General features: G+C 36.7%; 2 protein-coding genes across 2 annotated transcripts in view; both read right to left on the reverse strand.

The window, feature by feature from the left end:
* Nep3 (Neprilysin 3) overlaps positions 1–12,583 on the reverse strand; it is a 465,936-nt gene that overhangs the window by 158,660 nt on the left and 294,693 nt on the right. The window contains exon 4 of the mRNA XM_067140749.2: positions 10,811–11,026. Within this exon, the coding sequence (XP_066996850.2) occupies positions 10,811–11,026 (216 nt within the window). The remainder of the gene's footprint in view (positions 1–10,810; positions 11,027–12,583) is intronic.
* On the reverse strand, positions 96–8,780 carry LOC137498591 (uncharacterized). The gene is made up of 3 exons (XM_068226452.1): positions 8,201–8,780; positions 7,907–8,049; positions 96–224 (listed from the first exon to the last, which is right to left on the reverse strand). Exons 1-3 carry the CDS (start codon positions 8,400–8,402, stop codon positions 96–98), a joined length of 474 nt encoding a protein of 157 aa, XP_068082553.1. The 5' UTR covers positions 8,403–8,780.

Raw genomic sequence — 12,583 nt, forward strand, 5'->3', positions numbered from 1 at the left:
TTATGCTTCAAGCAGGCATTCTCAATTTTAATGCAAGCTTTCTCAATTTTAATATCTAGAAGTTCATCCTCTTTCTTAAATTTTTTTAATATTAATTATTTTTCTAATTCACAGAGGTTCGAACTTGTGCCAGCCAAATTGGCGATGTTGGTGCGGCAACGCATTGCTTGTGCCGTCCTCTTTTGACGAGGGGCTGGACTGTAGTCGGATGACCTGGCTTTTTCCTGAAATAAAAAAAAAGTGCTTCAGTGTAATGTTCATATTGTTTTAAATTTATTTCTGTTATTTTAAGCTTCATTTCTAGCACTGCTTTGGCAATAAAAGAAAATGAAAATATTTCTTTCTTTAGATAAGAATTAAATCTGCTATGTCAGGCAACTGAACATACTAACAGATGAAAGGAGCAAACTCATCAGTGAATGGATGGTAAATTATAAAAATTTTCAGAATAAAACAACTCTTCTTGCCCCCTCTTCCACCACATGACTAAGAAGAGGCAACAATTACTTTTTTTAACAATGTTTTCCCTGTAACTGCTCTTCTTTGTGGTTCTACATCCACTCACAGGTGAATTCCATTTTTTCATATGTTTACATTTCTTTGTCAGCGACTATTAAGCATGTTACTTTACAAAAGTATGAAGCAGTATTGAAGCAGCAACACTGAAAAATATGGTTTCCATCTGTTTGCATGTTATTTTTCCAATTTGCCTCCAAATCTAGTACTTCCATCTTCTTTACATAAAATAAACCGATGTTTCAGAGTACCTCGCTTAGCTAACCTATATTAACTGTACTTTCCTTGGCACCAAACTAAGATCACTGACAACGCTTTATAATTTCCTCACACTCAAGCACCTTTCTGTATCAGCAGATCTTTTAACTGGAAATACATTTCCTGGTGAGATTACTTTTTCTCCATTTCCATTCACAAATCACACGAGCAAATGCCAAGCCCATATATGATTCTAGGGACAAGTTTAAAAAATAACTGCATGCCATAATGGAAAGACAGCTTTTTCAGTATTATCCTGAAATTTAATACAGTTGAACCTGCCCTAACGAACACCATTATTCAGCAGACACCTCTCTATATGAACATTTTTCAATGGAACTGATTTTATTTTACATAAGACGCATGTTAAATAAGCCTCATTTAAGTGGACAGCTCAAATACTGGATAGCAGACAACGCTATTAGTCTTGTCCACTTGTCTTAAGCGGACACTTTACACGTTCCAGAACACTGTTTTTACACCGATTTGTGTCATCCTTTCTTTTAAAACCATTCTGCAGACACGCGGGAATTCCTTTCTTGAATGTTTGTATCATTTTGTGTGCTAGGAAAAGAGAAAGAAATGTCCATAGGGATGCTGTAATAGTCATGAAGTTATTTCTTCTACACAGGTCTCTTTCCACACCTTTCATTATGGCCGTCTTGCGTTCTAATTCGTGTATGTACTCAGAATTTTACTCGACTGAGAATGCTGCCAGTGACTGTTTACTTGCAAGTCTCCAAAGGATTTTCCAACCTAACTTACATAATTTTATCCATAACTCAGATTATCGCTGATAAGGTCAAGGTCAGATAGTTCAGTTAAACTTAGAAAGAAGAGACTTACATTTCCTAATTGTTCAGACAGGAATACTGCAACATTTCAATTGCCCAGCAACAAGGGACAAGAAAAAATGTAATTACAGAAACTGCGAAAAAATTTTAAATGGGAAAGCTCATTGAAAAATGTGTGGGAAAACCCAACTAAACACAACTGTGAATAATAGAAATGAAATTTAAAGAGAGTGGGAGGAAAATGGGAATTAAGGAGTGAAAAGAAAGCAGGGGTCAATTTTTTCAGAAGTGAACGTTATGGTATATGAATGGTTCAAGTGTGTTCGAGCAAAGAAACTGAAAGTTTAGATTCTTAAACAGAGGAAGAATTCGTGTGTCGTTCTCGATCGCAAGTTCGGGGATAACACAATGGATCCATTTAGAAGACTTAATTCTCTTTTCAAGAATACTGCATTAATGAAAAACGATACACACACAGCAGAATGATTATTTCCTGAAGCTGTAATGTTTGTAAAATCACTTCTAATATCTCCCAGGCAAATGTTTAGTTAGAAATGATTTATATATAAGGTGGATGTTTTTGCTGTTAAAATGTTAAATTAATTTTGACAACCTTGTCTCAGTGGACACCTGTCATAACGGACATTTTGCAACGGAACCGATGGTGTCTGCAGAAGAGGGGTTCGATTGTTTATTATTTAGGCCTACTGACAGAAATAAAACATTACTTTGTTTTCACGAAGAATAAATCTAACAATTTAATTAATTAAGATTGATTGATTTATTTATTTATCATCAACAGGTTATTTTCCCAATTAAGGATGATTCAATAAAACATAATATACAACAAATACACCTTAAATAAATTACACTAATTTCCTAAAATAATAACCAATTTCAAACTAAATCTAGAGACTTTTATATATGCATATTTACAACACCTTAAATTTTATTAAGGGTGAGCGAGTCGCCAAAAGACTCGGGAAAATGAAACAGAAAGTTTAGTTCCAAACCACAGGTAAATTCCTAGAATCTCAATCGAAGATAACACAATATTGTATAAATAATATCTTCTCTTTTAAAGGCTGCAAATTCAGGATAGAGGGAGGATTAATTTTGGAGTGTATCAATACCAGTACTGCTGTTCCCATGGGTAAAAATACCAAAAATGAAAAATTCAATAATTCAGATTAATACATTATTTCTTAAGCCTTTCCAACAAAATTTAATTAAAAATATATCATGTTGGTTGAACCAATAGAGTTCCTATCTTCCATTATCACTTCTCTGCTTGGGATCAGAAATCCATATCAGAACAGAGCAGTGGTGGGACATGCATATATTACTCACTTTTTACTCCAACCTATCTCAATCCTGTTTACATCCCACAGCTGTTCTCTATCGATATTTTGCTCGAGTTATTAGATGGTGGTGGTGGTGGGCTAAACATTATTATGGTGCCTCAGAGATAAAACAGAAATTCTAACATGGATCTCTACATCATGATTGAAGAGGAGGATATTTTAAAATGGTGAGATAGAGGGTGTTTGGGATTCTCAGTAGGGACGACATGTTCTGGCGATTAGTAATCTATACAAAGATATTTCAATTGTTTCTGACAATGAACACAGAATCTCATAATTTTAACAACAATGAGTTATTTTTATTGTCCTTCATGCGCCACATTACTGTCCATTGTAGTACCTACCTAACACGTCATAAAAGTTGCCGTGATGAGCTCTATTCCATGATCTGTTTGTTCATGAGTAAAAAACAATACTGAACCATGAATTTTACAAGCTTTTGTGTTTACGTGGTGCAGTTACGACAAGGTAAGTATTCAGGATAGAATTATATGAAACTTAAATTTGTGACTTATGCAAATAAGGCACTATATAACCTCAACCAGTGTAAACATTAGCCTTTTTCACATTTTAATGGTTTTTGATGAGCATCCTAAGAGGAAACGTTCCGGAGTTTGGTGCAAAAATTGTACTAATGCTTCAAGATACTTAGGGGAAGAGTGATGGTAATGAGTCGAGTGCTGATGAAGACGACAGTATAGAAATAGACAATATCGTACCAACTGATACTGACGATGAGTATGTAGAGCTGTCAGATGAACAAAATATTATGAAATCCACTGATGAATCAGAAACCAGTGAAGATGAGTGTAAAGAATCCTTTCTGGGAAATCCGTATATTATTATACCACCTAAAAAGTTCCTCAGCCTGTGAGAAAATTATCATGTCATACTCCTAGCAGAAACATAATTAATTCTGTATGGTCTCCACTAGGTGTAGCCAAACAAGCATGTGGTACACAAATATGGTAGAAATTCAATATGTGGAGCATAAGTTCTATAGCATCATAAGGGATTTGAAATGTTACAAATCTTATGTGGAATACCTTGTAGGGGAGAGATGTGTTCACTGCAACAGCCAGGGATCCACCCACTGCCCCCCAGAAATACATTTACTTTTATAACCTAATATAATTTATCACATGCCATGCTTCACTGCTCAAGCGCTGTAGCATTTCCATTGGCTGAGGTATGACATCATTCCCAGCATTGAAGTGAAATACATTCCGTTACCAACCTGCGTGCAATAAAAACACAACTAAATGCAATCTGTAAGGAAAAATGTACAGTACAGACCAACAGCTTTGCCACTAGCAGGCATGATTAATTACTTCAGCCTTTTGAATATGCTGCTCTCACCGTATGGAATGCTAGAGGCCTAAAGCTGCTTCGCGACCCTAACGTGCGGGCTTATGCCCCAGACCCCCTTTGCTTAGCCCCAGTCCAATGGTTTTGTCAATAACCTAACCAATCCTGACCAATGGTTTTGTCACTAGCCAGACCTAACCAATCCAGACCAATGGTTTTGTCAACAGCCGGACTTAACTAATCCAGACCAATAGCTTTGTCACTAGCCAGCATGATAAATCACTTCAGCTTTTTTAATGCACTGCTATAACCATATAGAATGCTAGAGGCCTAACAGCCGCTTCGCAGTCCTAACCTGGGGGCCCATGCCCCCAGACCCCCTTTACTCAGTCACAGTCCAAACCAATCCGCTAGTTTGTAAGTTGAAAACTAGCACCGCCGCACCTAACTATGCACGACTAGTTCTTAAGGTCAAGAGTTGGCAGCCCTGCGCACCGCACGCTCACGACCATCATGAGAAGTCTGTGAGAAAGAAACAAATGACAGTACAATTGCATCTAGATGTCCGCGCTGAAAAACTGTTGCAGTAACTAAACTTTTGCCCACAAATATCCTTCTCTGTATTTTTTGTAGACACTAAGAATTATATGCCATACTAAAGAGGAAATTCAAAGGAAGAGAAATAAGTACAAATCACCTGTTCGTACACAACATGATGTGTCTCATCTGGAGTTGAAAGCCCTGTTAGACCTTTTAAGTCCTGTCAGCTGCACTAAAAAATAATCACTTATCAGTTTGCTAAATGTTTGACTGTGATTTATGTGGACGCAGATACAGATCAACAATGAACTCTGAAAAATGTGAATTTCTATTATTATTGCCTCAAAACTAATTGGCCATTGAACAAGTCTCGTGAAAACTAACTGGCCCATGAACAAGTCTCGTAAGAAGCTGAAGAGAGTCTTCTTTCTTACGTTAGTACGTTGTCCTGTGTCACCTGCTAATCTCCTTGATGGATGTCAGAAGTACACTCAGTGGCAACAGAAACAAATTTATTCATAAGATAACTACTATATGCCATAACTTTATTTTGCATGTTAAATACTAGGAACAACAATCGAATTTGCTTTAGGATAGTGAACGTACTTCCCAGTCAAATCTGTCATGAGATAGGTCTGCAAGCAGCCTTTGCTTTCTCTTTCAAGTGTCAAATTGATTTGAGGCATGCTTGCACTTTGATGATAAAAATACTCAACTGGAAAGGAAAGAGAATGGTTCTTTTGCACCCATAAGGGAAGTATAGGAAGAATTTGTTAACAATTGTACAACGTCCTATAGGCCAGGGTCTTTCATAACAACTGACAAACAGCTCCTCGCCTTTCATGGAAGATGTCCATTCTAGATGTACATTACAAATAAACCTAACAAGTATGACATCAAATTGGCTTATGATACTAAAACAAAATATATGATAGATGCTATTCCCTCATTTTGGACAATCTACAGATACTGGTGATTTGCCCCTAGGTGAATATTATGTAAAGGAGTTGAGCAAGACACTCTGTGAATCTAACAGAAACATCATGGTAGACAACTGGTTTACTTCGATGAAACTTGCTGATGATCTACTGAAAGATAAACTGACTTGAGTAGGCACAGTACAGATGAACAAGCCAGAGATACCTCTGGAACTACTAGCAACAAAACAAACAAAAGTAGAAACTTCTATGTTTTGTTTTGATCGCGAAAAAACCCCTTGTTTCCTTCAAACCTAATTTCAAGGCTAAGAGAGTAGTTGTTTTATTGTCCACCACCCATGATCCTACTCTTAATGTAGATAGCAACAAGCCAGACATACCTGAGGATTACAATACCACAAAATCAGGGTATAAGAAATTATCAGGGGCCGATACATTGGACCAAATGAGTGATAACCACAACCGTGTTCGTAAAACCATGCTGGCCACTTTGCGTGTTCTATGGCATGCTGAATATAGGCTGTCTGAATGCTTGAGTTATACACGAAAGTCAATGTCATGAACTGCTTTCTTATCCACCTGAGTGAAGCACTTACAAGACCGTTGTTGGAGAAAAGACTTGAAATCTTGAGCCTGCAGTCTGATCTCCAGATAATGATACAAGGATAGGCGTTAAAAGTGGACCCTCTCAAGCAGAAGCTGGAACCAGCAGTCCGAAGCGGACAATTTGCCACATGTCTTTTAAGAGAGGCAAATGATGTCACATTGCAGTCAGTGTTTGCAGACAAACTGCAAATTACACTATGCAAATCAGTATGCAAACCTGCTCCTGATGAATGAAACAATTAACTTATGTGCAATGTTTTTGTGGATCTTGAGAAGCACAAGTAGGACCTAGCAGCATGAAGAGGGCTAACATGCTACTATGAAGAGGAGAAAGACCTCAAGTTGCAGTTAGTGGCAGAAGGTGGCCAACTGCAAATAATACGATGACAGTCAGTGGATAGATTACTTCTGATTGACGAAAGACCTGCTGTGTGTGATTTTCAAAAATACCGTATTTACGCAAATAATCCCCGCAAATTATTATTATTTTTTAACTGAGGCACGAAATTGGGGTGCAGGTTTTATTTGCATCAAGGTTGGCAATGTGCACCTGGTTCCCATAGTTTTCGATGTTGGGTGTACAGTTATGCTTTGTATAACTGCAGATGGAACAAAACTGCCCCCATATATCATATTCAAACAGAAAACAATTCAGACTTTTAATTCAAAACTGTCTTTACATTTAAACAATTGTTTTTACAGAGTAATTTAAATTTGAATTTTCTCAGCGTTACGATAGAACGCGTCTTCCAGAACATTCAGGGGTAGCTTTCTGCAATTTCACTCACTTCTGTGCGCCTACAGTGTTTCATAGTTGCCAAGTTTGAGTGAAATCATAAAATACCTGTAACGCAAGAAGGCCTACTTGCCAATTTTCATGGCAAATTTATTGCATAGCAGTGATAATGCATTTTTATCGTCTCAAGTATGTTTAGGCAAAGTAGCTATATCCGTCACGTTCATATTTGTGTAAAGACCACGTGGAAGAGCAGCGATATAAACTGCTTGTTTATGCCTCTTACTCTTTCGCTGGAAGGAATTTTAGTTCATTTCATTTTTTCAAAATTATCCTTCCTCAAATTAGGGTACAGAGATAATTTGGCGGCGGGGATTATTTGCATAAGTACGGTATAGTGATGTGTATGCTGCAAAATAATAAATGGAAAGTGCAGCCGTAAATAATATGATATGTGTTTATGTACTATTAAAATAGGTTGTGTTTTCTAGGGTTAAATGCAGGTTTTAGAAGAGAGGTGGAAAACAACAATTAAACTCAGAAAGTGGCAATTAATCTCAACATCTTCCAAAGTTCATATATTAAACTTTCACCAATAAGCATCATGTATCACGTATCGCTGCTTTAAGAATATAGCCCTCGTGCATGCAGTTCCGTATACATGTACCTCGTAAGTGCAAAATGAAAACCTCAGAAGAAAAAAATATATTTTTCCACCAAACAGTAGGGGTTTTCATTACGTACAAGCCAAGTGATGGTATAGTAAGTAAGGCCTAGTCCCTGTTGTTTGAAGATGATGATAACTAACACACTCCCATTTTTAAACAAGGAAACACTGTTACTTACATTTTCACTACCCCTAGAAGATTTGGGAGTATCCAATGTACTTTGGTCTTCTTGATTCCCCTCGCCCAGAGAAAATACTTCTTCAGTCCAGGTAGTGGAATCATGTGGATGAAATTCATTTAGGTCTACTACAGTAATATCGCCTAAAATAAAATAAAGTGATATTATACTGAATTGCATTGCAATGTAAACTTACTGGTAGGAATGTTGGAAATAAGCAAGCATGGGAGAAATATATTAATAATTTATTAAATATACTGATATAACCATCTATATAAGACCAATAAAACTTACCATTGTATTCCGCATCACCGTTGAAGGGGTTCTGGAGCGGTTCAACGTGGTCATCCATTGTCGCAAGCAATTTCTCGCTGCAATCGTTCATCCCCTTAGGAAAAATTCCACCACCAGTTTTATAAGTTTCAATTTTCACCTTGGCCTTTCCGTTCTTCACACTTCTATTCGTATTCACATAGAACTGCTTTAACTGTTTCATACAGCGCTTTGTAAATCTAATAATCAGAGTTAAATTCCCGATACAGCCTGCCCCATGTAATGCCTTTTTCTTTTATGCTAACACCATCCGTTCTCTTATTTTCTATTATAGTTGCATATTTTCCCATTAAATCTACAAACAGGTTCCACTCATACTCGTAGTTAGGCATCCGTTGCCTCTTATTGCTTACGTTATCTTCGCATTCTCTACTAGCCATAAGCTCTATATTGTAATAATCCTCCCCTGAACTTAACCACAAAACACGCGACCAGAGTATGAGTGCATGAGACTAAAGCACTGTTCCAATTAACTGCGATAAGCGCCACGTGAGCCGGCATGTAAACAAAAAACAAAAGACGAACACTGTTGAGTGCGTTCAGAAATCTCACGGGAATGTGTTAATTTGTCTGTAACGAATGTTACTTAACAAATGGTGGAAATGCGTTTGTGAAACAGGGGACTGTTAACTGAAATGTTAAAATAACACTTGTGAGTTAACATATGTTAAGCTACATTTAACCTACAGTTGAAGAAACTGGGCCCTATTGTCTAGAAATATAACCACCCAATCAATCACTCTTGTCTAGTCCTATTGCACTCATTTTTGCCAGCAGTCTCCCATGACCCACCCAATCAAATGCCTTAAACAGGTTAATCGCAATAAAATCAATCTGACCTGAATCCAAGATAGCTGCTATATCTTGCTGGAATCCTACAAGATGAGATTCAGAGGAATAACCTTTCCTAAACCCGAACTGCTTTCTATCGAACCAGTTATCAATTTCGCAAACATGTGTAATATAATCAGAAAGAATGCTTTTCCAAAGTTTACATGCAATGCATGTCAAACTGACTGGTCTGTCATTTTCAGCTTTATGTCTATTACCCTTTCCTTTATACACAGGGGCTACTATAGCAACTCTCCATTCATTTAGTATAGCTCCTTCATGCAAACAATAATCAAATAAGTACTTCAGATCACCATCATCATCATCATCATCATCATCATCTGCAGTTTCCAGCTGTTGGCCGGGTCTGCTTAAGTACTTCGGATATGGTACTATATATCAACCCATATATCTCCCAAAATATTATCTATTCCAGCTGCTTTTCTAGTTTTCAACCTTTGTACCTTATTGTAAATGCCGTCATTATCATAGGTAAATTTTAATACTACTTTAGTATTAGTCACCTCCTCTAACTGGACATTATCCCTGTAACCAACAATCTTCACATACTGCTGACTGAATACTTCACACTGCCCTTGTTCATTAATGATTTCTGGAATGTCCTTCTTGGAACCCATCCATTTTCCACTAAAATTTGTATGACTGCCAATTATGCTTGCCATCATGTTATCCTTAGCTAACTTCTTTGCTAGATTCAATTTCCTAGTAAGTTCCTTCAATTTCTCCTTACTTCCACAGCCATTTCTAACTATTTCTTTCCTGTATGCACCTCTTTCTTAGTCTCTTTACTTCTCTGTTATAGTACAGTGGGTCTATACCATTCCTTACCACCTTTAAAGGTACAAACCTGTTTTCATATTCCTCAACAATTGCTTTAAACTCACCCCAGAGTCTGTTTATATTTTTATTTACCATTTTCCAGCGATCATAGTTACTTTTTAAAAACTCCCTCATGCTTGTTTTATCAGTCATATGTACTGTCTAACAGTCCTACTTTTAAGACCTTCCTTTCTATCACATTTATTTTTAACTACAGCAAAAACAGCTTTGTGATCACTATTACTTCGGTTTTTCTATAGAGCTCATCTGGTTTTACCAGCACCACGTCCAGAATATTCTTCCCTCTAGCAGATTCCATCACTTTCTGAATCAGTTGTCCATCCCATATTAACTTATTTGCCATTTGCTTGTCATGCTTCCTGTTGTTCGTATTACATTCCCAATTGACATTTGGTAAATTGAGATCTCCCGCTACAATCAAATTCCTTTACATATCGTTTCCAACATAGCCGATTATCTTATCAAATAATTCTGAATAAGTGTCAGTGCTACCCTTTCCTGGTCTGTACATTCCAAAGATATCAAGTTGCCTAGTATCTTTAGAGATGAGCCTTATACCTAGAATATCATGTTTGTGATCTTTAACTTTTTTGTAGTTTACAACTTCTTCTTTCACCAGAATGAATACTCCCCCTCCTACCATTCCTATCCTATCTATGACACACACTCAAGTTCCATGAGAAAATTTCTGCATCCATTATATCATTTCTCAGCCATGATAAAACTCCTGTTACAATATCTGTTAAGTATATATCTATTAAATTACTTAATTCTATATCTTTCTTTACAATACTTCTACAGTTCTAGACTAACAGTTTTTTGTCATTCCTACTTGACTTCCAGATCAGTTGTTGCTGAAAGTTGTCAATTTATACTTACCTAATACATTCTTTAAAACTAACTGGTTCTGTTGCTCCAATTTGCTAAACGTTCCCCAAATAGACTTGCCATCTGGTATAGGGTTGCTCTTCACCCAGCCTCCACATGCATACTCATAAAAATCATCACAAGGTTTGGCCTGAGGGTTGAGGGAGTTGAACATGGACACAGCCGCTGTGAGACATGGAACTGTAAGGCAGTACTGTTCCTGATCATCTGAAACAAAGTAATTTTATCATTATTTATCATCTTATATCAATTTCAGCAACGCTTGAATGAATATGAAGGATAATAAATGAAAAATCAAGTGAATGAAGTTTCATTTTTTGTCACTTTGTTTATGATAGTATGTGTACCCAATTACGAGATATTAATATCATTCCGTATTGATGGTTTTTTGCTTTACAAAGGAAATTATTTATTGCATCATCCTATTCAATACAAGTATCCATCTTTTGATGGAGTAATTCTAATCAAACATGTTTTGGCTCATTTTGAGCCATCTTCAGTGCAAAAATATTAAAAACTACAAGAATTAATGTTAAAAGAGTGTCATTGAAACATGATGAGAAAGAATATAAAAACAAGTGAAACATGTTAAGAGGTCGTAGCAAGGTTGAGTAGCTCCTAGACTGAAAGTACAGTATGTCGCACTGAAATGAGGATGAAATCACAAAATAAAACTTGGGAACAGTCTATCCTCAATGAGTCACAAGTTTGTGTGGTCTAGAGGGCAACAGAAGTTAAGACAGTGTGAGAGAAAGAAAAATAAATGCAAGTTACAGCACTGTGCGACTCGATAGTGGAAACTGTCGATAAAGTCGAAATCTGTAATGGAAAGAAGGCAAATGAACTTATGTGAAAAGCTTGGGGTAATATTAAAAGATAAACTAATAGAAAACTTGGGACTTGCTTATTAAATAATGGCCCTCTCGAAGGGCTTGACCTTCTTGGTTTAGCGGTCTCGCTTCCACTAGTTGTGTTTGCAGCTGACTCAGCTGTATTTATGTGGTTGGGAGAAGGAGTGAAAGGAGTAAGGGAGGGAGGCACAAAGCTGGTGGGGAGAAGGAGGGGTGATGGTGAGTTGGAGTGCTGGAAGCGGGGTTCGTTTTTATTATTAAATTGTTGGCAAATAAATGGAATGAACGTTTCAAGTAAAATGTTATTTTTTCTTGTTAATCTCATTTAAATTACATGAGGGGTTCCTAAATTGATCTATATTGATGTGGATACTCTTGGGAATGTTGACACACTTTTAACATTAATTTACGTAGTTTTTAAAACATTTTTTTTTTTTTTTTTTACTGAAGATGGCTCAAAATGAGCTGAAACATGTTTGATTTGAGTTACTCCATCAAAAGATGGATACTTATATTGAATAGGAGGACGCAATACATACTTTCCTTTGTACAATGTATACCCAAGTTTCTATCCTTCTGTGTGTCTTTATCCATAATTTGTTTGCTTCTTTCCATTGATTGTATTTAACTTTTTTCTCCTTTCATATTTGCCCTGTGTTCCTAGTCTTTTACCATCTGTATCTTCTCATTTTCCTGTGTTTATCCATCTTTCTTTTCATCTGACACCTCACACGTTGTCACTGAAGATTTGTCAAAATGCTCCCTCAGTGAGTTATGATGTCTGCCCTCCTGTTGAAGCTGGGAAATATAAATGAGCACATTGGGGCTGAGATGAAATTGAAATAAAAGAACTGTGATTAATGAGGAGAGAGCCCACCTATGTGAAGACTGCAAAGTATGAAGGTGTGGAGAT

This window comes from Anabrus simplex, chromosome 2 (assembly GCF_040414725.1).
Source record: "Anabrus simplex isolate iqAnaSimp1 chromosome 2, ASM4041472v1, whole genome shotgun sequence".
Taxonomy (NCBI): Eukaryota; Metazoa; Arthropoda; class Insecta; order Orthoptera; family Tettigoniidae; genus Anabrus; species Anabrus simplex.

Excerpts from the sequence above, each read along its gene's own strand:
- LOC137498591 (XM_068226452.1), bottom strand. The coding sequence starts at position 8,402 with ATGAAACAGTTAAAGCAGTTCTATGTGAATACGAATAGAAGTGTGAAG. Across the intron at positions 8,050-8,200 it reads CGGTGATGCGGAATACAATG|GCGATATTACTGTAGTAGAC; the intron begins GTAAGTTTTATT and ends ATTTTATTTTAG. Across the intron at positions 225-7,906 it reads CTTCTAGGGGTAGTGAAAAT|GAAAAAGCCAGGTCATCCGA; the intron begins GTAAGTAACAGT and ends TTTTTATTTCAG.